The sequence below is a fragment of the Halyomorpha halys genome, unplaced genomic scaffold (genome assembly GCF_000696795.3).
Source record: "Halyomorpha halys isolate HHAL.00 unplaced genomic scaffold, Hhal_1.1 Scaffold764.1, whole genome shotgun sequence".
Lineage (NCBI taxonomy): Eukaryota > Metazoa > Arthropoda > Insecta > Hemiptera > Pentatomidae > Halyomorpha > Halyomorpha halys.
The window spans coordinates 23,296-49,530 of record NW_027111457.1 but is presented as its reverse complement, the minus strand read 5'-3'; the positions used below and the strand labels follow the sequence as shown (position 1 = coordinate 49,530).

The window sequence follows — 26,235 nt, the reverse complement described above, 5'->3', positions numbered from 1 at the left end:
AAAACAATAAACATTGTAACCAGGTTATGTAGGGTTTGGTATTCCTGGGCCCTGTATCATAATAAAGTACAAACTAATACTATTAGTCTTGTAGAATTATCTTAATTCAATTACATCGACTTGTACAATAGTAACTTGTACTTTAGTACTTTTTAATTCCTGTGATATCACTAATAGTCATCCCTATCCTGAAAAAAATAAGTATTAGTATTATTACCACATTAGTTTCTATACTTGTACTATTAACTAAAGCTTTCATTGTGAAACAGGGCCCAGGGGTTTCTATATGTGGGAAACCTCACCTCCTACTGATCAGAATGAAGTACCGACACGTTCGCATTCAAATACCTCTACTACTGAGAAAACCTTTATAATTGTGATTCGATTTTGTAGATTTTTTTTTTTTTTGTGTTTACCTCTTGAATTGGGACTTAGTGGCTGAATAGCCTGTATAAGTAAGACAATTTATCAGGTTTGAATCGGTTGCGACACGTTTGCTTACAAACATTTGAATGGAAGAAGATTATTACCACTTGTAGTGGCGAAGAAAATAGCCAGCAGCCGACTTTTGAGTATTTTGTGCGTATGGAAGATGAATTACTAGAAGAGCTCTCTGACGATGACATTGTTTCTGGTTGCTCTACCTCTTTGGAAATAGATGAATGAGAGTTGTGAAGAGACCTCAGAAAAAGTGCCGTAACTTGATGTAGAAACCTTACATAAATATTTTGAGATGTCAAATATTGTTAATCCTAGCATATTTGATCAAATTTATAGTATCCAGACATAAATTAAAGCTATTAGAAACTAATATTTTAAGGGACCTATACCTTGGTTACACTGTACCTGGTCATTTTAGTTCTTTCAACTTGAAATGTTAAGCATTGCATAAATTTCTTACAAAAAATACATTTAATAAAAGTTATATTACAACTGAATAATCTTATACAATAATAATAGATTATATAATATACTATTATTATTACATACTAATATACCGTTTAGAGTAGTTATTATTATTTTTTTAAGGGCTAAAATTACTTAAGATAAAATTATAATCTAAAGAAAACACAAGAAATTATTTTATTTTATTTTTAAATTAAAGAGAATTGCCAAATAAATTTATCAATTTAATCAAGCAGTTGAAAAAAAAAAACTGCCATCGTGATTTTGTTGAAATAATTTATCAATTAAATAGGCATTTCTGAAGGTGTCATTTTGTTCAAAAATATAAGTAAAGTTTAATCTGGTGTAAAAGTAGAACATGATTAATGTATTATTATTAAGAGTTGAGCATGAACTATTATTATGTATGATATCAATCAATACATAATTTATTTATTATATTAATTTAATATTAATATATATATACTACTACAAACATTAAAGTACCTGATGTTCAGTCTTAGATATGAAAACTATTTATAGTACTATTTATTTAATCCAGCTAAATTAGGAAGTGATATGGCTAGCAGTTACACACACATCCTGCCCAAATTCACATCCTCCTGAGGAGGATCCTGAATTATGTGGATTCTACAAAAGGTGAGGTATTGATATTTTAGGTACTTGTATTATAGAAATATAAATGAATAAATTTTCTACCAAGGCCCTTATTTAGAAGTCCAGTATGATAGCCACTTAACTACCTCATTCCTTAAATAGAATACATGAATATTTAGATACTATTTTAAATAAATCCTAAATAGAGGTTACTTATCAAAGTCGTTTTAGAGGCCACCATGAAGAGGTCAAGTGGAGTGATATATATATTAGACAAGTTACTTTGGAAGTTATAGCTTTTCAGGAACTATAAAATTAGTGGTAACATATTGTTTAAAGAAAAAGAAAGATTTGAGACTCGAAATCGTTGATTGTAAGTACTTAATATATTATAGAAAAATATAGGTAACAGTGTATAGTGCTATTGTGTTTCAAATTGCAGTTTTTAAATGAAATTTACCTATGTTAGTGATTTTATAATTTTGATGATCAATTTTAAGCCATATTTTAAACAATACTTGGAAAACAAGAAGGGTCTAACTGGAAGTAAATGAATGATCAATTTTTTAAAATGTATCTGCACTACATTGCAACAGTAAATTTTAAAAATATTGTCTTTTCTTGTTATAGTCCCATCTATGATTAATCCTTTGCAAGGTATACCTCATCTATAATTTTTTTTCAAAAAACAGTGGCTCTCTAAAGAGAGGTAGCAATGATGCCACCTCTTTAGTAACATACTTTGTTTCAATATGTGAAATGTAAGAAAATTATAGTGACTCAGGTTAGTTAATGGTTTCACTTTTTCTGTTTCAAATACCTATAGGATCCATTAAGATATGCCATAGAAAAAATCCGACTTTTTATTTTTTTATTATGAAATTTTTTTGAACTAAATTGCAACAGAACTCTGTTTCTGTTTGATGTTAAGACATTATAATAAAATAATGAATATTAATAATCCAATAATCGGTACAATATAATATGTAAAAACTGAAGGTTCCCATATACGTTGGCCCTTTCTCTATCAGCCAGGTCACTCTGAGAACAGACCGAAACTCAAAACTATTCTCTAAGGTACTTCCATGTGGCCTAATTCAAATAAATGATGACTTATAATTAACTTATTATAACCTAAATATGGATAAAGTTAGTTTTGCTTGTCAGACATATAATATTATGTAATATTATATACCTACATAATATAATATTACATTTATTTTTCTCATTAATATTTTATAAAATAAAATAATGTTACATTCACCTTTTTAATTGTAAATATAATCCTTTTTTAGAAATTTTTGTTCATATTATATTGGAGGCCAGACAGTTAAACTCGCTTTTCCATTCATAGTTAGAAGGTGATGTGACATCTCTTTGATTTTTTGCTTACATTATGCTCCCATGTTCACTACCCAATTCTTATTAAAGATATAGAGATAAAATTACAAAATACAAACAGTTTTAAAATTAAAGATTTTTATTGTTCATTCTAGTTCTATTTCTTGGTCTTTGTAGGGCTAACTTTATTAAGGAAAATTTGTTCTTTGAACCTGACCAAAACCTCATTCACTTTTCATATCCCGTTTTTCATTTCTAGACAATAAACTGGAAAAAGCATAGTTTTAAATTTATTTATATAATAAATAATATTTACAAAACGAGAGGTAGGCATTAGTGCTACTTCTAATGTTGTCAATTAATATAGAAATAGCATCAAAGTCCAAAAAACTTTCAATCCAGAGGCAAAGATCTTTTGAATCCATTGGACTCACTATTGGAAAAGGAAAAGTAGATAAGTTTTAATAGAATAAAGGTCTGATTAATGGTGCTAAATGATCCACAAGGATGAGGATAGTCCATGGCTGAGTGAATTTAAAAAGTAACTTTTGTTGAGCATGATATACAACTTTACTGTTCTGAAAGGTCAATTTAATTTTTGAGGGAGAGGGAGATTTGGGCTTAAACCAGGAGCTCTAGATGATTGTAGAGATTAAATAATAAAAACGTTGGATAGTATTTTTCAGATCTGCCCTGCTTAATCACTAAGAATAGAGGATCTTCCAATAAATTCATTTTTGAAATTTACATCTGGCTTTAGTCTGAAAAACTACTAGACTTAGTTTAGTCATTAACAATACAGTAAATGCAATTATTTTTCTAATTTTAATGTCTTGAGATGCCATCTGTTTAGTCCTAGCAAATGCTTAACTTATTAGAAATGTAAAAACTTGCAACTTTTTTGGTTAATTAGTCATTGCATTCTTATTAGGCAGGGTATTATTGGAGGTGTATTTTATAAAAGTGGCATGGTTCTAAAAATTTTAACTGAGATTTTATCAGAGCTACAATTATTTTAGATGGTGTGATATTGAAAAGGAAGAACCAAGTTAGTATATAAGTCATTCTTTGATATACAAGACAAGAAGCAAGAAAAAAGATTGGAATGATATGAAACGTCAGTAAATATTTGTATGCATGTGAAATATTAAATGAAATAGCCTTTTATTTTTGCAATGAATTAAAATCATACAAAATACAAAAGAAACATTTAATGAAGACAGAAAAAAAAAATTATATATATAATAATTACCAAAACATTAACTTCTATCAATTTTCTTTCCATTTTTCTGTATCCTTTCCTGCATAGGCCTTCCCTTTCGGGATTAATAGTCAGCACTTCCCGGAGTGACTATTGGGAGGCGAGTTCTTTCCATTTCTCCTTCCAGACATCCCTGTCCCTAGCAGCTCTCCACCAGAGGGGTTCTGCCATCCTCTTGAGCATATCGCTTGATCTTTTCTTTCGACGTCCTCTTTTTCTTTGAAGATGGTATGGAGTCCATTCTGTGGAAATTTTTGACTATCTGTTATCTTTGCACTGAAGGAGATGCCCTGCTCATTTCCATTTTCTCAATATTCTCATCTTCAGTTTGTCCTGTTTCTTTCTGGATCCAAGCATTTTGTATTCGTTATCTTTTCCTCAAATTCTCAATGCTTCTTCCAATATTATTTTGCCACAGCTGTAATTTCCTCTCCTGAGCTATAGTCAGTGACCACGCTTGGCATCCATAAGAGACCACTGGGCTAATGCAACTGTTGAAGACCTGCCTTTTACGGTCAATACTTGTTTTTCCCTTCATGATATGCCTGAGGGACCAAAACTTTTTCCAGCTGAGTGCCAATCTCCTCTGGACCTCCTTTGCTCCTCTATCCGTGAATGGTATTAACTGACCCAGATAAATATACTCTTCAACATTTGCCAACTTATGGTTGTTAATTTCACACTCCTCTTTTACGCCATTTGTCATAAGTTCTTCTGGTAGTTTGAATAATGACCAATCTCTTCACACAATGCCAGAAGCTGGTTCATCATTTCCCTCAGTTGTCCCAAGCCTTTTGCTAAGCTTTGTCCTTTCTTTTCAGTCATAATATATGCTGACATCTCTTTATAAAGCTCTGTTATTATATTAATATATTTGTCCTTTATTCCTATTGATCTCCGTGCCTTAAATATTTCTGAATGTATAATGCTATCAAAAGCCTTCCTAAAGTCAAGGAAACAAAGATATAGAGAGAAGTTATATTCATTTGCTTTCTCAATGATTTGGTTTACAGTCTGAATGTGGTCTACTGTTGAAAATCCCTTCCTAAAACCTGCTTGTTCTTTGTCAACACATTCCATTATTCTTTTTGTTAGCCTATCTCCCTCTGATCAACTATGTCAAACGTTTTCACCAGTGTTCTCAAACATGTAAAATATATGAGTATTTAAATTTATATTTTTTATTTCTTAATATTTCAATAGGAAACCCTACCCATAATGGAATTGAGCTTATCGGCATTTATGAGTACTTTATTTACTTCAGTCAATCTTTATTTTCCTGAAAGTGTAGATCCTTCACTAAAAACAACTAATATTCCACAATCTTCTGTAGATGATGTCTATGATTTTATTATTGTTGGAGCAGGATCTGCAGGTTAGTTGCTTTTTAACTATCTTTTATTTTAATTTATATGAAACATTATTTATATAGTATTTTCAAAAGAAATTTATCTTGTTTTGTTTTTTTACAGGTTGTGTTGTAGCAAGTAGACTTACAGAAAACCCAAATTGGAATGTACTATTAATTGAAGCTGGTTATGATGGAGATCCTATATCAGATGCTCCTTTGTTAAGTTGGTATACTTATAATACAGAAATGGATTGGAATTATACAACAGTAAGACAGAAGAATGCTTGTTTAGGTATTTTGTAATCCAGTGCTTGTCGTGCTTATTAACTATTTGTTTTTTTGTTTTTTCATTAATTGAGATAAGCAATTACCATTGCTTTTAATTGATCTCATAACAGCTGTTTTCTGATCTTATCACATTTAGGTTGTTGCTTAATAATACAGTAGTCAGAGAAAATAAATTAGTAAACCTTCTAAAAACAATTATTCCAATTCAAAAAAGTTCAATACATGGTTGAAGGAAATTTTCTATCTGCAAAATTATTTTGCAATAAGTTAGTACAATTTATTTTTTGAACAGTTGCAGGGCTAAGTAAGTAAGTTCCATAGCAGTTTTGTTTATTATAAAATCTTAAGCTCATTAGCAGGAACTGATAGGCATGGTCATACAAATAGCTCCCTCTATTTTGTGTTGCCTTCAATTGGATAGACAGTTTTTGTAGTTAAATCTGTTTGAACAGCATTAATTGAAGCACAAAGATTATCTTTGTGAAAAACTTGTTTTTGAATGTTTGGTAGGTATTTATATTGCTTGGCTCTGCAATGCTTCATTTCTCCCAAGTAATGGTTACTTCAGCAAATCTCTTACCCACTACCTCAATTGTAACTATAGTGGGCTATATAAGTTATAGGTAGATATTTCAGTGTTTATGCTTTAAGTTCATTTAATATAAATTGTCTGTGGCAGAGATTTTGTGTTATTCTTTGGCATTTAAAAATATTAAGACACCCATTTCCTTATGTCATTAGCTACTTGTATTTTTTATATGAAAACAAATTTTGGGCTATTGAAGTTTACTTTTCTGAATTCTATGTTTTGAAAGAAATCTTCCCATTTTAGAGAATTCAATCACTTGCCACACATCTCTGTTTTTTTTTAACTTTACTAAAAAAAAAAAAAATTACTTTGTCCCATGGATTTTTTACATGTCAACTCTGTTTCATGTCTTGTTTCATATTATCTGCTACTTCCTGTATAATAATAATTAGAGATAGTTGTCAACATAGTTGACCAAAAGCACACATTTATTATGGTATTTATGAAGCAGTGAAAACTGATGAGCTTATGGTAAGTAGAAAATTATCAAAGTATCATACTTTGAAATTGAGGTGTGGTAAAAAAAAAGTACAAAGTGGAGTTTTTAATAGCGCCAACACTCGGAATCCCTGGAAATATCAAATTTCATCGATTTCACTACTCATTCGATTATGTCCCATATAAATTTGACTAGAGTTAGACACAGAACCAAAAAATTGTTCCTTGATGTTTAAAACGTACAACTCGAGAGAAAGTTTTCGATTCTGAGAACATAAATTTATCTCATTCCTCGGCTGAATGAACTCCCTGAAGGAAGCTTCTCTTGAATTGGTATTTAGGAAGCAATATTGATGAATGAAAGAATCGTGGCAATAGCAAACTTGATTCCCGCACTTTATGAATACTCAAGACTTATACTCTTGCTGCTCACAATAAACCCAACAAATGTGAAAACATTTTGGAATATTGTCCAAAATAATAGGAGATAGCCTCACGGTCAAGAAAGACATCGCCGATCTACTTCAAAATTTTCCCGCATTTAATGATAATACATTATTTAATGAAATGGAAAGTATCCGCCATGCTTTGCTCGCAGTTGTGAATGTCAACCATTTTCTAATTCTTCCAGGAAAAATTTCATTACTATTTTCTTACTAAAATGTAATTCCTACATTTTTCATTACCTATTAAAACAAAGAATTATTCCTCGTGTTTATTTATAGTACGAGGAATGTTACTACTGTTGGCAATTCAATATCCATCTCTTATTTTATTATAAAGGGAAATACTCGTAAGTTCCGTTTTTCCTAAAGACTTTCGTAAATTTGGGAAGATGCGTCTAAATTAATTTTAGTGACGCTTTTCTCAAAATCTATATTCCTGAATAAATGTTTACTAAAATTATAATTTAAAAATGCATTTATTAAAGTCAACTATTCAAGATTTGTATGTTATACCAATGCTATTTTTTAATAGCAGATCGGCCTGGTGGGCCTTACGAGGTTGATGTAACAGTTACATTTTTTTTTTAACAATTGATTATTGGGGGGGGGGGTATATATGGTCTCGTAAAAATGACACCCCTAACTATATCCAACGTTATTTTTAGGTAGAGATGGAATATGCAGTTATCCAAGAGGCCATGTTATGGGAGGCTCAAGTACCATCAACGCTATGTTTTATGTACGTGGAAATTCTTTAGATTATGACGGATGGGCTGCACTCGGGAACGCTGGTTGGAGTTACAACGATGTTTTAAGTTACTTTATAAAATCGGAAAACAACACAGAACCTTCTTTGGAAAATTCGCTTTTTCATGGAACTAACGGACCTCAGCACGTCCAATTTCCAAACTTTGTGACTCCTCTGAGGGAACAATACGTTCGCGCCGCTGAAGAATTTGGATGGCAAAGAGGTGATTATAATGGAGAGCGACAAGATGTTGTTGGATATGTACAGGCTACTGTCAATGGTCCGATCAGAGCAAGTACTGCTAGAGGTTACTTAGATCCTGTAAGAAACAGAAAAAACCTTAATGTTATCAAGAGATCAACAGTAATCAGGATCATAATTGATAATAAGGTTGCTGTAGGGGTGGAATATTATCGGGATGGAAGTACATATACAGTATATGCTAGAATGGAGGTCATTTTATCAGCTGGTTCTATAAATACTCCACAACTATTGATGTTATCTGGTATTGGTCCTGCTGATGAATTAGAAAGGCATAATATATCAGTAGTGGAAGATTTGCCAGTTGGCAAGTACTTACAGGACCATTTACTTTTACAAATATATTTTGAAATAAATGGAAATGACACTCTAAGAAGTGATGTTTGGGAAACAACTGGAACTATAGAAGAATACACCAGGAACAGAAGTGGTCCTTTAATATCTATTGGGGGTGAAACAATGGCATTTTTCAGTACATCAAATAAATCTGAGCAACCTGATATGCAGTTCTTGTGGGCCAATATTATACCGGGGATGAGAGAACCGCAGCATCGGAATATAATGCTGATTTTGTTGTCCAATGTGAAACCATATAGTAGAGGAAGTGTTACGTTAAGGAGTGCCAATTGGTACGATCCTCCTCTTATCGATCCAAACTATTTATCCGATCAGAGAGATTTCGAAGCCTTTCGAACAGGCGTCGAGTATGCTTTCCAATATATGAAAACTCCAACAATGTCTAAACTTGAACCGGTTCTATACACTGAACTTCAACCAGGCTGTCAAGGAATGACAATGGAAAATTTTGTTCCTTGCGTCATTTCTAATTACACTGCTACAATTTTTCACCCAGTAGGCACAGCAAGGATGGGTCAAGGAGGAGATGCCGTTGTTAATTCTTCTCTTCAAGTTTATGGTATTAATAAATTAAGGGTTATAGATGCCTCAATCATGCCATTCATAGTTGGCGGCAACACCAATGCACCAACTATAATGATTGGTGAAAAAGGTTCAGACATTATCAAAGAACTATATAACGGCAAATGATTGATTTTACTCCGATGTTGTACTGTCGGAGTAAAATTCTTAGATAATGTTATAGTTCAATATAACATTTGGATCATTGTGAGTCTAAACCTGATCCGTAGTTCATTTATAGATGTAAGGTGTTCCAATTTTTGTTTTTAAATCAATGGATATCTGGAGAATATTGAATAAATTACATTTTAAAAAGTCTTGTTTATTAAACTTTCCACTTTTTTGACACTCAATTTAAATAAAACTACAATAATGGTCACAATAGAATTTTAGAAAACCCCCCAAAAATTTAAATTATGCAGAAGATGGTCGGGGGGGAGGGGAGAGAAGAAAACCAAAAATTGTTAACAACTATTTATTAGCCGACGTTTCGTCCCACTTTGTAGAGCTTCACCAAAACATTTTCATTTACTTGAATTTTTACTATTATCTTTTTTTATTTTTTCATTTATTTCTTTTTGATAGATGTCCATAGTGTACAATGTAAAACAAATTTTATTACATACAGATGGTCGAGAGTATGTCAATCAAGAAGATGGTCCAAGTTGCAGCCAGGAAAAATAATAATTAAAAAAATAATTATTTAGGGCTTTAAAAAGTAAAAGGCTCTTAAGAAATGATTGACATTATTTTTAAATTGTTTTTATTTTCTTAATGCAACCTGGACCATTTCTTTTTTACAAATCAATATCCTTAGAAGCAATAGTTATATTTATTAAAGATTTTCATTCATTTATTTCCTACACATCATTTCGAACCACATCTTCCATCTAGTCTTCATGATTTTGTAACCCTTTTACTGCGTCATTTTCAAATTTGGATGTACCAATGTTCTTTAAATCTCCTTCAAGTAATTTTTTTTTAAAATTGAGTCATAGATTTTTTTTTTATATAATGCTGTGTTTATAAGAAAGACATAAAGTAAAATGTAAAAGATGGATATTCAAATTTTAATAAGAACTATCAACCAAACAATCAAACAAATAGATTATCAGTTGAGCATTTTTGTACCTCACTATTTGAGCCGTTGAATATAAAAGTAATGTTTTAAGATATTCAACGCGTTGATCGCTTTAGGGAGCTCTACAAAGGGTTTGTTAAGGAATTGCAACATACTTTATCTTTTAAAACTACTCAGCTACTGCTTACTTAACTGTTTAGAAGCATTGGAAGTTAATTTTTAATTATTTTTTATTATAATGAATTGTGATGAAGTTTTTAAAATTTTTTAACCAAAATTACGAAATAGAAACACCAAATAAATCTTAACAAAAGAATATACTAATAGAGATTCGGTGCTCTTCTTGAGAAGGTTACGGTGATACTGTTGTTAATGTCTTTATTTTTAAAAATATTTAAATATTTGGGGTTTTATCTTTCTAAACGTTATAAGGAATATTTGTTTATTTTTTAATACTGTGTTAATATATTGCCAATTGTCTGGTAAAAAATGGTTCAATTACTAAATAATAAAACAACCAAATAATACAAAATAATAGTAGCATAAAAAATATTTTAAAAATAATAACAAAAGTGCTGAAGTTTCAGAATTAATATTTAGAAATACTCTAAACATAAAGTAAACAATAAAATGGTAGACAATTCGATATTGAAATAAAATAATAAATTAAAAATATATATTGAAGAAAAACAACACATATAAATATACATATGGATCATACATTCTGTTTTATCGTTAAAGATTTAAAGAAGATTGATAGCTGAGGAGAAATAATTTAGGTTTAAATGCTGTTAATGAAGGGGTTTTACGGTAGACGTTGGGAGAGAATTTCAGAACGTGGTAGCTCCTATAAAGAATTTTTTGGAGGAAATTGTTTTATGAGAAGGAATTGTTGTGGATTACGATGTCGTATTTAAAGAGTGGAAAAAGGTACACGGAGTAAAAAAATCGAGGATATAGGAAGGCTTTTTAGTTTTTAGTGTTCTAAGGAAGATACACCTCAAAAGAGTGAAGCCACTTTAATTCGGCGTACCAACTGGAGATTGGCAGTAACCAAAATTCATTAATCTCTTTGTATAAAGTGTGCCATTAACCTAATGCCAGGCACTCCTTCGCTTTTGAATCGGCGGTTTGATTTTAGTGGGCTGTGTAAAATAGTGATAAATAAAACATAATTTAAAAAAGAAATTTATTATATAAATTCAAGTTGAAATAGGGGTTGGCCGAAAAAACAGGTCTGTTAGTTAATTTTGAATGATGGATATATGATTTCATGACGCTGATGATGAAGGTTGAATTGTATTGATATCTTCCTTCCAGATTTCCTCTCTCCTCCTCCTCTATTCCGGGAGGCACTTCAAGGTTTCTCTAATCACTAATTTTTCTAGTAGAAGATTGATGAATTTGATGATAAGTGACTGCCTCTGGCCAAAGCTCGCTAGCGAGTGTGAGAGCTTTTGTTTTCTCGTCCATCTGTGGCGCTGGTGTTACGATTAACTATATGATTGTTACGATGTGGTTGTTTCAAATCTTCCGTTTGAACAGAACAAACCAGTGTATCTTGCCTATTTACTTCATTCATCTCTTTCCTACCTGACAATCCACTATAAACGAGGCCACCGTAATCAAAGCGGGGGGAAATGAGGGAGGTGACAAGAAGCTGGCAAACAGAAGGGGGAGGGGGTTATAGAATCACGCAGTCTTAGGAATTGTTTAAGGGTTGTTATGAATTCTCGGTTATGTTGGAAAATACGGTCATTCCAGGATAGGTGCTGGTCAAAAATCATTCCAAGGTTTCTAACTGAGGTGTGGAATTTAATGGGTTGGCGATTGAGGTAGAATAGGGGATGATAAGGAAGGAAATTAGAACCGATGAGGATGTCCTTAGTGTTTTCACCATTGAGTCTGAGATCATTGCTTGCTCCCCATTCGTTGATATCAACTACATATATATAATCAAGGTAAATTTGTAAGTCATCAGTGTATTATAGTATTGTGAATAGAGAACAGAAACTGGGAAGTCCCTAATATATAATGAGAAAAGGGCTGGTGTGAGTGAAGAGGGACTCCATGTGTTAGTATAAGAGATGAGGAAGGATTTTTACTGGGAATATTGATAGTGATCCGAAAGAATGAAACCATTTTAAAAGACTATTTGATAGGGAGCGGTTTCGTAGTTTGAAATGGAGGATGTTATGATTGACAGAGTTGAAGGTTTTCGAGAAATCAAAAAGAACTACAGTGGTGATTTTTTGTTTGTCAATTGAAGGTCTGGGGTAATTTTTAACAAAGCTGATTACGTGGAATATTGGGATCGGAAGCCGGATTGGAGAGGATTGACGATAGCATTGTGTTCAAGCAAGGTGTTAAGCTTTTTCTTAACTGCTTTCGATAGATTGGAGATAATGGAGATAGGTCTGAAGTCGAAGACTTGGGAGGAAAAATGGAGTTTATTCAATAGACGGACCATGACTTTTTTCCAAAATGAATTCATAGTTCGATTATTTTAATATTTTAACAGTAATTTGGTCCGCACCAAATTCAATTGTTCTGGATTTTAGGACAGAGGATAGTAGGTCTACAGGAGAAATATCCATGAAATAGAAATTTTCGGTGTCAAAATGGGTTTGTGGGATGGAGTATGTGGGCAAGTGCAATAAGGGAAGGGAATTGGCAAAGTATGAATTTAGTTAATCCAGAGAGAGAGGATAATATGTGCAGGATTAGGACTTCACTTCAGATTGGTTTTAAATACTTTCTATTGTGACGTAAGATAAGGAAGTGTGGAACAATATTGTCTTGGCTCGGTGAAGGAAAGATAGGGTGAGGTTTCTTACGAATTTAAAAGAGGAGTAATCTTGGGAGGTTCTTGTTCGTCTGAAATGTCTTCTTGCTGCATTCCTTCTTCTCATCATCTCTCTGATTTCTGAAAAACCTCAGGGGTTCGGGCTTATTTCAGAGTAAAAGTCTTCATAATAATTTTGAAAAGTGGTGAGATTGCTGGTATGATTAGTTAGTAGAAAGTTTGAATAGAAGCGGAGAGGTACAAAATTGTAATGAAAAAAAAACTACATAAAAATAATATTACGTAAATAAAAATATGGAGAAAAAGAAACATTACTTCTACTAAACGAATGAAAATATGCAATAATAGAAAACAAAAAATCTAATAAATCAATTTCATTAATAATACAGAAAGAAAAGCATACTGTGTGAGAAAAAATATTAGTTCGATAAATATATACAAAAAATAAATAATATTTACAAGAGATAATACAATGATATTTAAATATAATGATCAATTCATTAGGTTTGACAAAATAAGAAGATAATATTACTTGAAAGAGTAAATAGAAAAGAAGATGAAAATGAAAAAATATAAATGTAAAAATGAATTTGAAAAATATATCCAAAAAGGTAAATCAAATTTACAAAAAGGAAAAAAAAATAATTCAAATACAATTATAAATTAAAAGCATAAAAAAAAAAAAGAAAATGTTTCTTAAGTTGGTAAACAAAAATAAAATGAAAACGAATTGTAAAAATGAAAAATAAAAGTAATAAAAAAACAAACTATATATTAAGAAAGAGTTTTAAAGATATTTCATTCCAGGATAACAATTTTCCTTTTAAAGGGATTTTCTACAGAAATTATTCAATCGATATAGGATAAATAAATTCAATACAAAAGAGCATCTTTTCTAATAAACATTGAAGCTGTATTGAGAAGTTCAAATTATATTTTGATTAAAAGTTTAAAAATTGTGGTTTAAAAAAATAGGAAAATTCATCTTCTTTTTCTCATTTTTATGTATAATGCTTTATGTGCATTGAATTTTGTGAAAATAATAATGGACGAAGTAATTAATCTAACGAATGGAATTTGCTATCGTCAAATCATTAGGAAATTTAAACATATTTTTAGCTATAAAACCTTTTTATAAGATCAGATCCTTTCTCGGCAATCATAATCGTGGGTGCATTGGTGTTTCCACTGGGTATGGTTGGCATTATGGAGGCATCTATTACTCTCAAGTTCCTTACACCATAAACTTGCAGGTCCGGATTTACAACTGCTCCCGTTTCCTCGCTCCCCATTTTAGCAGTTCCTACTGGGTGAAAAATTGTCTGAGAATAGCGACTAATTATGCATCTGATCAAATCCTTCTGATTTTTTCCTTTACATTCATGATAATACTCCGTATATAATGTAGGTGAAAGTTTTAACATAGTCGGTGTTTTCATATATTCTAATAAGTATTCAAATCCTTTTTGGTACACTGCAAAATCACTTTCTTCAGAAAAAAAATTGGTGTCGATAAGCGGCATATCTTCGCAACTACCACTTTCTAACCTCACTCGACCGACACTCTTAGGCTTTACATTAACCATGATTATAGTAATAATGTTTCTTTTTTGATCATCAAACTTTGTTGGTAGTATTCCACTGAACCAGGTAAACTGTAAATTGGGCTGTTGGTGAGAGTTGTTATGAATGTTTAAAAATGCCATAGTTTCAGCAGTGGGTGTAGTCAAAGGTCCAGTTCGTTCCTTGGCGTACTGATTAATACTTTTTTCGGTTCTCCAATTGTAGGTCATGTTGCCATCTATTTCAAATAATATCTGTACTTGTAGATGATCTTGCAAGTTCTTACCAACTGGTAGATCCTTAATAAGTTTAATGTTATGCATTTCTAATTCATCTTTTGGTCCGATCCCTGACAGCATGAGAAGTTTTGGAGTATTGATCGCTCCTGCTGACAAAATAACTTCTTTTCTCGCAAAAACTTTGTATGTCTTACCGCCTCTATTATATTTAACTCCTTTTGTTACTTTATTGTTGATAAGGATCTTGGTTACTATCGCGTTTTTTATTACAAAAAGGTTTTTTCTATTCTTTATGGGATTCAAATAAGCTTTGGAAGTATCTTCCCTAGACGATCCAGCAATAGTCGTTTGGACATAACCAGCAACATTCTGCCATTCTCCATTGTAATCACCCCTACGCCAACCGAATTCTTCAGCTGCTTTTATAAACATATCTCTCAGAATAGTAAAAAAACTAGGAAACTGGACATTTAAAGGACCCCCAACACCATGGTAATGTGAAGCTGCAAGGGATGGTTCGGTGTTATTCTCAGCCTTGATGAAATATGGAAGTAGATCTTCGTAACTCCAACCATGGCATCCCTTCGCCGCCCAGTCATCGTAGTCCGCCTTATTCCCTCTGACATAGAGCATGGCATTAGTAGTGCTAGACCCTCCCATTACTTTCCCTCTTGGATATGGGCATATTCCATAATTATCTGTAACATTAAATAATTTTTAACAATTAATGGGAAATAATAGAAATCTATTAATAGCATTCATTCCTATAAATATACAATTATGGCCTAGGTTATCTTATCAGTAATGGTCCTAATGCCATAGTTCTTGAACAGTCATAAATCTGCTACTTTCTGTTTAAATAAATATAATTATAATATTGAATTTTATGTATTTTTTTGTTAGAAGATTTGTAAAAAAAATAAACAAGTAATGTTAGGTTTATTATGTAAATATATTTATAATGTAAATAAAAAATAAATTTGATATAAATTAGAAATATGGTGCATGCCTTTTCCAGCCTCTGTAAAATGGTTATTCTTAATTGGTGAAAATCAGGAGGTTGAGCGAGTTAAAACTCTTGTTCAGGAAATTGTATTTCCTTATAAAGTACTCAAACCCTGAACTTTCATTGTAGTAGTACAGATTTAATTTTTAATAGATTAGAAGTATAGTGAATGTAAATTTCTTATGTAAGATACAGAAACTCAATTTGATTAATTCTGCAATAAAGTAAAATTTAAAAAATATACAGGGATGTAGAAGAATTCATCATTTTGTTATTCGACATACCTTATGTTAAATAGGATAGTATCATTACCAAACGCCTCCCTTCAAAAAATGGTTTAGTTTCCCGGTCTTCCCGTTGAACCTTTCGAGGTCCGATACCGCTTTCTTCAAATCTTGTGCTAATCTTAATCCACTCCATTGCATTGGCGAGTGCTTCTGGCGTGGTAATTGACGATAGAGGTGGAATCACAAGTTAACGAACGCTATAGTATTTAACAGCTATTATTATAAACAGACTATCATTATAAACTACATAGTATAAACTATAGACATCTGGCAAATTTCGACAGACACTGACCATAGAGGAAGTGACCTTTCCTTAGAATTCTGTATCAATGTAGAAAGCAAGGGCTGACACTTAGCCAGGTACAAGCTGTCATCTCACAATGGACTTGGATCAGTCTAACTATTTTATGGTTAACATGTGTTAAGTCAGTTCTCACGAGTCCTTAGGTCATGGTACCTTACTCCCAATTTCTTGGAAGCCTCACACCCTGCTTCTAGTCACGCCTTTTTCCCCCTCCCAGATATTTACTTCTAATTTCATAGGCTCTCTAGGCTCCGCCTAATTTCCTAAATTATCTCATTGGTCCAAACCCCTTCTCCTATTTCACTATTCTTCCTACCCCCTCTTCTCAAGTGTTCATATATATTTCCTAGACTAGATAGCTAAGTTAGAAGAGAGACACTGTGTAACAGTGAAAGTAACATGTAGTTCTTGTAAATATGTTAGAATAAAGTCATTTTCATCTTCACTGATTTTTATGTTATTTAATTCACAGCTCCCGCAGGTGTAAATTCATGACTGAGGCCCGTAATACATTATTGCATGTCATGTCAGTTTAGGATCAATAAAGATGCGTCTGAACAGAAATTGGTTCTAAGCTCATTAGAAATTGCTGCGAAGAGAGCAGACGTAATGAATGACTAAAAAAATAGGTACGCGGAACTAGCCGTTTCCTCCTTGACTAAAGGTCTTTGGTTTTGGCATTACTTTTGGATCGGCGTGAGCAAAACGTAAAAAAATTTTATACTCATTACTAATCCTTCTTATATACATATCTTTTGGTAATGTTTACATTACAGTTCTAGTATTAAGATGAATACTACATTGCTTCTGATTTTAACTTATACTTATTATAAGTATATGCGTTGTCGAGAGAAAAATCGAAATAATGGGAAAAGGGATGATGAATGACACACATGAGTTTAAGTAAAAGACTGCTTTATTGATCCCTGTCTTTCTCTATGTATATATACAAAACCAACTAATTTGACCTCGGTATGCTGATATGGCCTTCTGTCTCCCATCCCGCCAGTTTAGGTACATTACTCGTAAACTATCCACACAATAAACAAATATGCAACACAATTTCAATAATAATATGACAATTGACACCTCTAACAATTATTTACTGTCTTTAATAAATTCCGTGCCAACAGCGAGAAAAATCGAACACGCTGTATCGATGAAATCGATGGAACTGTTTATGAATAAATAAGTGATATATTGTGTATTCATACTAACGTAAACAAGCTCTCTCTTGTTTTACAGTTGTGTAATTCCAATCAAATATAGTGTTACGGATCAATGTATGGAATAAGGGAGCGTCCGTAAGTGCATTGCCATCTCCACCTGCTTCAATTAAAAGTATATTCCAATTAGGATTTTCTGTTAGCCTATTAGCTAGCACGCAACCTGAAATACATTAGGGTTATATAAGTAGGAATAAACTGAATTTGATTATCATAAACTAAATTTTAGTTCTTCTATTATAACTATATTCTTATAGTTTTCACTAGTGAAAATAAATAAGAATAGTTGTGAGCTTACCTGCTGATCCTCCACCTACAATGACAAAATCGTACGTTGACTTCACAGCTAACTGTGGAGTATCACTAACCTGGGAAGGTTTCGTACTTTCAGGATAGTAAAGGTAAACTGCTGCTAAAAAAGCAGTAACGAATTTGGAAAACGAAAACTCCGTCATCGTTTAGGTCCCTTGTTCAATTTTTTTTCATCTATTGAAAAATAAGAATATACAACTAGATATCTTTAAGAAAAGAAAACAATTCACAACCTATATTTACTACATTATACATTAATTATGTTGAAAATGAATCTTTTACTCTATTTGTTTAATATTCCGGATGATCAGATTTAGATCCTTTGTGACTTAACTACGACCAGTGAAGTGTATACTCTCGCTATATAGGACTCCGGAGTCTTGGCAAAAAAAAAAAAAAGTATACTCTCAGTAAATAAGAGTTTCTCGATTTTGAAAACCTGTGAATTCAGATTTAGATTATCAAAATACGAGAGCCTTATAAATATGAATCATCTGAAAAGTCATTTATTATCTTCCCAGAAAAAGATTTCTCTTTCCAGAGAAAGTCAATTCTTAGTGCAGAGTGAGTTAAACGATTAAACCCAAAATAAAACTGAACATCGAATCAAAATCAGGAAAACTGAACATCGAGTGAGGTAAACCCAAAATAAAACCCTCACTCGATGTTCAGTTTTCCTGCCTGGTCATTATTAAAATGTAATTTGTTAAAGTGACTCATTAAAATATGGATAATAACGATCCCAAAATATATTCACTGTGAGACAGGCTGTAAAATTTAATGAAAACATTTTCATTAACTTGACCATTTTTTCAATTAATGCTCTCTGGGACAGTTAGCGAAAATTGAATATTTTATAAGAAAAATATATAGTTCGATACAAATTAATTACTGTTTATTACGTTGATTAAAACATTAACCTTACTTCGATGGTCTGCATGGCGGCGAATCGTTTCCGAAAGTAGATAGTTTCAAATATCTCGGCTCCACAATAACATCAATAAATAATCAAGAGACTTAGATTAACCAGCGTATAACATTGTGCCAACGGAGCCAACAATGTGAACAATACTGAAATCTATAAAAATCTTAAACTAAGGAGATACAATGCCATGGTAAAGCTCTCATACAAGGCGGCGAGACCTCGGCTCTTACATGAACCCTAGAAAGCAGAATCGACTTGAACGTAAAGTCCTCCGTATAATTATCGGAGCGATCTGGGACCAGAGCCTTAACACCGGGAGAGGAACTAACTGTAAACTACTTGCAGAGACAGATCAGTCAATATCTTATGATATAAAGGCAAGGATCTTTAGATGAGCTGGATATGTTGCTCGAAGCATTCTACCAGGACATCTCTACACAACAATGAATGCCAGTATAGTTGGCAAGAGATCAAGTGGGAGGCAAAGAAACCAGATGGATAAGCAGAATCAACAAAGATGCGAATGAGCTGCATACAGAAAAAAACAACAAAACTTCATTTCCCTTACCACTTTCCTGAAACTTTCATCTGCAAATATATGTAACTCTCCTAGCTGCATTTTAAAATTAAAATATGAAAAACTATTAAATTACTTAACCTTATGTATTTCATGACCGTAAAACGTCAGGCACTGACAGAAATGTATACCATCTCATTAATATAAAAAATATAGACATATGCACTCACTTATTTGAAGCAATGAGTTTATAACATCCGAACTCCCAGTTGAGGCAACTAAGGTTGACCCAATAATGCAAGAGCATAGATATTTGAAAAGAAGGCCATGGACCAGTAGATATTATGTTAATGTTTTCATATCTAAGATATTCAGATATCGTTATCAAAAGTTCCTTGTCATAATCATGAGAGATAGTTGACCGTGGATGACGTACGAGGAAAAGATAGTTGGGGTGTAATCAAAGTGAAACACAAATGAGTTGGTGTAACCTATTTTATTGTGCCAACGTTTCGGCTAGAGTTTCTAGCCTTCTTCAGGGCTAAGAACAAAACAAGATGACAACCACAGTAAGTATACAAAATAAAAAAAGAAAGTATAAACAGAATAACATAAAATGAATAATTTTACAAAATAGAATTAATAAAATGAAGTAATGAGAGAAGCGGGAAATAAAATGTATACATAGGTAATTGAAAAATTGGTTATCATATCATAATTAAGGAAATGAAATAAAAATGAAGTTATATAATGCAAAGAAGTATTATATATTACTTCATTTTATTAATTCTATTTTGTAAAATTATTCATTTTATGTTATTCTGTTTATACTTTCTTTTCTATTTTCTACACTTAAATTGTTACTGTTCTTAGCCCTGAAGAAGGCTAGAAACTCTAGCCGAAACGTTGGCACAATAAAATAGGTTACACCTACTTATTTGTTTCACTTTGAGCGCATCCCAAACCATCTTCTCCTCGTTCCTTGTCATAGTTCATTGTCGTATATGTGTAGTACAATAGTTCAATTTTTTCATAATTACAATATAAAACCAGCCCACCTACTTTGATATAAATTATTGTGAAAACTGGTTACTTTTGTCCACTTACAACCCAATGACTCTGTAATGAAGGTCCCAATAAAGATTTTTGTATTTCTAATATCAGCTATAGAAACCTACTTTACCCCTACTGCTCTATCATTATTTTTCTTATTTCAAAATTTTTTTTTCATTTATTGGTCCCTAACTTTTGTTTCTTTTCCAAATCGCTCAATTTTCCCCTTTCCATTTATTTTGATGAATTTTGTTTTTATTGGCCCATCTTTGTGACGGTACTGTTATTAAAATTCGTTTAATTCAAAATAAAATCAATTTTTTTTTCAGATGTGCCATTCTTTGTAAAATTAAATCAATGCAGCGAATTTGGTTCTTACCGATTGATCCCAACCAAAAATGTCCAGTAAAGGACGGTTGCTCCAATCTCCGATTAAACTGAGAGATTTGTATAACTAAAATTTGTCCAAGCGTTTAGTAAAGTTTGTTAACCAAACTTGTTAGTTTTGTTAACTTGGTTACCTGAAAGAGAGATAACTGCTAAACTTCACAATTCCTATTCCTAATGTTAGGAAATGTGGATCCGATTAAATTGATTTAACAGTCACCATGTACAGGCGAAATAGCTGAAAAATTCTTCATCCGACTGTAGTAAACGTTTTAGTCGAGAATGGAATAATTTTTTTCATTATTGCCTAAGGAACTAATTTTTTGAAGTCGTCATCGTCTATCCATTTTATTGAATTTGGAAAGAAAATGAATAATAAAATGACCCACCGTTTTTATAATACAATACACTTAAATTTGAGTAGATTTGCTATAAATCTTAGTTTAATTGGCTATCGTTGTTTAGGAAATATTCATATCTATATATTTTCATTTTTATGAATTATTTAGGTTATAATAAATAATTTTTTTTCCTGTGTTTTCTTCTAAGCCCAATGGGTGTAGTAAGGTAGGTAACAATAATGGGTGGTATCTCTTTTACTGCATTTTAAATGCATTGCAAAAGGAAAATGACTGGAAATTGGGAGAGTGGATTGAGTCTGCTGCCGTGATATCAGCAATCAGTAAGTTAGTAGTCCTCAGTAGATCCTGAGACTTCACGTGTGCCTACCACCTTTATCCGGTCCTGTCAGTGTCAATGTTCTGAATAAGGGGTTCGTCTTGTACTGGAGGCAGTCAAAGAATTTGATATGCCTCTTCGAAATAAATTCTGTCACGGTCGGTATTCTCTCACTTTGTTCTTTGAAGTGAAGTATGTCTTACGATACGTCTTAGTATACCGCTTAGTATACCGCTCAGTATGTCTCACGATACGTCTTAGTATACCGCTTAGTATGTCTCACGATACGTCTTAGTATACCGCTTAGTATGTCTCACGATACGTCTTAGTATACCGCTTAGTATGCCTCACGATACGTCTTAGTATACTGCTTAGTATGTGTTATACTAGTTTATTAATGAAATGTGAAGATTAACATTCTTATCAAATGTGATTCAGAGTAAGGCATTAAGGTTTGGGGTGATATTAAACAAAACGTATATAATAGCTCGGTCAATGACCTTCATTATTACGGAATAGGCTAATTAAAACTTGCGAAACAACAAGACATATCCAATGCCGTTTGGCCATCGCTTTTGTGAAAGAAAGATGCCGAGCATATCTGAGTTCCTATGTTACCTTGAATTACTCTGAAAAAATGTTTAAATTAAATGTTAATGTGCACGTTTCATTAATAAAGTAAATGTGAATAAATAAATTTATTCATTCTAACCTAAATAATGCATAACAATGTAAATCTTTAGATGAGAATATATACTAAACAAAGGACAATGGACATTTATCTAGAAGGAATTTTTTTCTTCTTTTGAGGTCTTTAATGCATATTTTCAGTTTGGACTTTTAACCTTGAATTACCTTGTATAAGTATATTTTTATGAGATTTTAATTTTAATTTAATATATATTAAATTAATACATATATTAAATATATGCTTCATTGCCAAGGGTAGTTTTTTTTTTACCAATATTTATACAGACGGTTTAAAACTGAGGTTTAATGAATTCAAAGAGCTTTTGATTTCTCATGAGTATCAAGATGTTTATTTATACTATAGTTTAGAGAACTATAGTTATCTCATACTATCTCCGAATGAGCTTGACTTCTGCAGCCTAACATTGACCTTATTTTTTTCATCGAAGAAAATAATTTAAAAAAGAAAAGTTCAAGAGCGGTTTTGGGTTATCGCTTTGTTTTTCTCGAAATTGCGCGTTTCCCATTACGCGTTCTTCATGGCTCTTGCCAGCTAACCCGAGCACGGTTAGTTTTAAAAAAAAAGGGAGGCTCTTAATTATAGTTGGCAAAAAACTTTTTTTTGGACTTGGTAATCCCTCTAAAGTCTACATTTGCATATTGAGGGAGATTAAAAAAGTACACCAATGCTGCTAGATAAAAGCAAAACAGGTTAAGAAAAGTCTTTAAAGAAATTTTAAAGAATCAGGAAAAGACTTGACTTTTCCGCACACCGCAAGCCGAAAAAGAAGTTCCATTTAGCTCTCAGAAAACATCAGTTTCAGACAAAGGGAGTGCAGTAATCAGTTTATATTGCTACAATTATTATTTTGCGTATTTATCCCTTATATACATCTTTTGGACTACAAAAATCATTTTTATAATTTGTAAGATAAATCATGTTTGTTGCTTATTGCAACATAAACCAATGTCCAATTTCAAATTCTGAAAAATGAACCTTAATAATTTAAACTAAAGGTTTTCAGAAACCAGGATAAGCGTATATACATGAAAAAAATTACAATTTTTCCTGAGTCCATTGTTTGTTTTTGTTTATAAAAGTTAAATTTTCCAATGCTACATAAGTACTTTTTTATTTGTTGAGCGCTGTGGCTGGATGGTAAGGCACTGTGCTACTAACTCCAAGGACCTCGGTTCGAATCCGGCTGGGACAGATATTTATTTATTATGTTATACTGTACCCTGTTATACGGCCTCTGGGGTCCACCCAGCCTCATAAAGTGGGTGCCTTTAATTGGGACAAGATTTGACGGTCGAGCGTGATTCTGACCAAATCTCCTCTTAACACAACTGTAGGTCTAGTAACAGTACTTCCTTCCAAAGTACCCCTGAATCTTAATGGGGTGAAGCGGTATAGATTTGTTTTTACATAAAAATTTGAAACCTCTAAAAGGGAACATTGGTTGTTATTACTTCAAGTGATAGATTTAAATATATATATAAATCATTCATCCAAGAACATCAGAAAATGTTCAAAATATATGAATTTACCAAGATCCGAGGGCCTCGATTGAGATTTTTGGGCAATATGTTTAAATCAACTATATCCTAGCATTATCTCCGATCCAACTGTATCAACTATTGAGAGGACCCTAAGAATTTATTTCGATTCTTTACAGACTACTGCCCTTTCTTAATCCTTATATTATAGGAATATAATATAATAATATATAGGAATTACTACAATTTTATATAAATTACATTAAAAAAACACACATTTTGGAGCATTTATTTAATGGGAATAAAAATTATACAGCAATAATGATTATTTTTTTGTATTTCTATAATAAACAATTTCTGAGAAAAACGAAATCGTGGCAATAGACAATCCAACAAATAAAAAATAAAATACACCCTGAAATTGAGATATCTTCAAAGTGGTGTAACCAATCGTGCCTTTCTTTGTCTTCAATACAACCTCGGACATGTAAGGATCTCCCTCTATAGTGAGTGCCCTATTTATGTATTCTTTCAGGTGACCAGTCTCAATTAGCCTTCTCGAATATCTGTCAAATAAAGCAAAAGTAAGACATTTATTCCTTGTACTAACAGATCATGGCTAAATATTAAATTAAATTTAATAAAAAATATGTTGGTAAAATGTAAAATGTCTCAAGGAATTTTACATGCATATCAATTAAATGTAAAACCTTCCTTATTTAACTTTAACTTATGATTTTTCTAAACTTGTGCTTAATTTTGACAAAGTTGTCATTAAAAAGTTTAAAGTTAGTAATATTTATAGTTTTTTTTTAATGTGAAATGTTTCTTACAGAAAAGTAATCACTACACAGATTTTTATTTTAAAATAGCTTAAATATCTAAATTTTTCATTAATAAAGGCGTTCTTTTAAATATCCTCACTTATATAGAACTTCAAGAATTTTAGCTTCTGCAATCTGGAATCTTTCTTCCTCATACCTCACTGATAATTTTAGTCACACCATTTTTTTACTTAAAATAAAATTGATAAATTAAATAAAAAATTAAAATATTTACAACCTACAAATATTTCAATGTAAAGATTAAAATAAGTGACTTATGCGGATAATGAGATATGAATAAGCTTCTAAGTTCTTAGGAACATTTAGCTTATTTTATCTTAAGTAAAATAGCAAATTCCGTTGATATATTAAAAAGCTTTAATAATAATTCTTTTTTTTTCCTCATCCTTCTATTAATTTTACTATCTCTAAACCAAAAATAAATATATAATATAAATAATGGATGTTTGGGTTTAGACTGAGTCTGAACTCGTTCCCTCGGTGAGCACGTCGACCAAGGGAACAGTGCCTTGTCACCTCCCAGGTCTTGGTGGAGGGGCAATAATAATTTATTATTCTGTAAATAATCCTAGTGGCTAGGATAATAATAATTCTTAAGATTAATACCAATATTAATAAGCCATGAAAACAAAAACAAACGAAGTATACGAGGAAAAATAGGTAATGCATCATTTTGTTTTTAATTGAATGGTGAAAATAAATTAAGAAAATCAGTAAATAAACTGAAGTTGAATGCGAAGATAATAGAGGCGGCAAATATAATAGGTTTCAATCACCTCCTCAAAATTGTTCTTTTTATTCCAACCGTGTTCCTACATAATAAAGCCTTAAAATAATTTGAACAAATCCTTTCTTGAAAAACTCTCCAGTATGTCCCACCTCAAAGTGACTAAATTACTTCGACTCCTGGTTACTTTCTTATTATTCCACCACCAAGACATCTGCTCTACGGTATATGGGGGTTTCTTTGGGGATATTGAGGCAAAATAAAAACAATTAATACATTTTCTTGGAGGCTTCATCTTTAGGATTCTCAGAGACATCTTTAGCGCCCGATTTTATGATTTTATTTTTATGATGAGTTGAAGTAGCTTTGTCCTTCCTACCGTCTAAAGTATTTCCTAGCTCCCTCCTTTATTAAGTGATCCAATCACACCGTCCTTCTCCACACGTGGGGGATAGGGCTCAGGGATCCTCAGGTCGATTGTGTAAATATTGTATATAAAATTGTAAATGTGACTACAGATTATTTTATTTATTTATTTTTTCATACACATACATTGTTTGATTATGTTCATTTTCTTTATCCTTCTGTTTGTATATATTTTAAGTGAGATTTTATTTATTTTTATGTGCTTTTTTTTCATTTATTTATTTTTGTTTGTTCTTATTTTATTTTATTTTAGTATGAATGTGATCATTCATCACTATTTCCTATTGCCCACAACTGTATGGCAGATTGTAATATCCATCAATAAATAAAATTTTATATTAAAAAAAAAAATTATTGCTGTAGAATCTATACTTTTAATGAGTTGCCGTGTACGGGGCTTCGGGGTTTCTAAGCCCGATTAGGGGTTCCCCATACACGTTGTTATATTGAAATTTATTCATATATTAATGTAATATATGTATCTGTATTTATATATTTATATTATGTATTTATATTATA

The 26,235-nt window shown here is 31.8% G+C and overlaps 3 protein-coding genes across 5 annotated transcripts in view; 1 reads left to right on the top strand and 2 right to left on the bottom strand.

The window, feature by feature from the left end:
* The first annotated feature begins 1,459 nt into the window (after window positions 1-1,459).
* Window positions 1,460-9,472, top strand: LOC106685981 (L-sorbose 1-dehydrogenase). Of its 3 annotated transcripts, XM_014429041.2 has the most exons (5): window positions 1,460-1,545; window positions 1,735-1,876; window positions 5,309-5,480; window positions 5,578-5,748; window positions 7,883-9,472. In XM_014429041.2, the coding sequence occupies exons 3-5, from the start codon at window positions 5,324-5,326 to the stop codon at window positions 9,271-9,273; spliced, it is 1,719 nt and encodes a 572-aa protein (XP_014284527.1). In that variant the 5' UTR covers window positions 1,460-1,545; window positions 1,735-1,876; window positions 5,309-5,323; the 3' UTR covers window positions 9,274-9,472. The 3 variants fall into 3 exon arrangements, with proteins under 3 accessions (XP_014284527.1, XP_014284526.1, XP_066905584.1); XM_014429040.2 differs by lacking the exon at window positions 1,735-1,876 and having other exon boundaries at window positions 1,492-1,545; XM_067049483.1 differs by lacking the exon at window positions 1,460-1,545 and having other exon boundaries at window positions 1,608-1,876.
* A 1,925-nt stretch (window positions 9,473-11,397) lies between these two features.
* LOC106685998 (4-pyridoxate dehydrogenase) lies at window positions 11,398-19,763 on the bottom strand. The gene is made up of 4 exons (XM_014429060.3): window positions 19,641-19,763; window positions 17,955-18,142; window positions 17,649-17,819; window positions 11,398-15,531 (listed from the first exon to the last, which is right to left on the bottom strand). The coding sequence occupies exons 2-4, from the start codon at window positions 18,109-18,111 to the stop codon at window positions 14,147-14,149; spliced, it is 1,713 nt and encodes a 570-aa protein (XP_014284546.1). The 5' UTR covers window positions 18,112-18,142; window positions 19,641-19,763; the 3' UTR covers window positions 11,398-14,146.
* A 4,275-nt stretch (window positions 19,764-24,038) lies between these two features.
* The window catches only part of LOC106686000 (ionotropic receptor 25a), an 8,516-nt gene continuing 6,319 nt past the window's right edge, over window positions 24,039-26,235 (bottom strand). Inside the window, exon 6 of the mRNA XM_067049482.1 lies at window positions 24,039-24,284. Coding sequence (XP_066905583.1) covers window positions 24,044-24,284 — 241 coding nt within the window. The 3' untranslated portion in view covers window positions 24,039-24,043. The remainder of the gene's footprint in view (window positions 24,285-26,235) is intronic.

Excerpts from the sequence above, each read along its gene's own strand:
- LOC106685981 (XM_014429040.2), top strand. Across the intron at positions 5,481-5,577 it reads TGTTGGAGCAGGATCTGCAG|GTTGTGTTGTAGCAAGTAGA; the intron begins GTTAGTTGCTTT and ends GTTTTTTTACAG. Across the intron at positions 5,749-7,882 it reads ACAGAAGAATGCTTGTTTAG|GTAGAGATGGAATATGCAGT; the intron begins GTATTTTGTAAT and ends CGTTATTTTTAG.
- LOC106685998 (XM_014429060.3), bottom strand. The coding sequence starts at position 18,111 with ATGACGGAGTTTTCGTTTTCCAAATTCGTTACTGCTTTTTTAGCAGCA. Across the intron at positions 17,820-17,954 it reads TGTAGGTGGAGGATCAGCAG|GTTGCGTGCTAGCTAATAGG; the intron begins GTAAGCTCACAA and ends AATGTATTTCAG. Across the intron at positions 15,532-17,648 it reads ACAAGAGAGAGCTTGTTTAC|ATAATTATGGAATATGCCCA; the intron begins GTTAGTATGAAT and ends TTAATGTTACAG.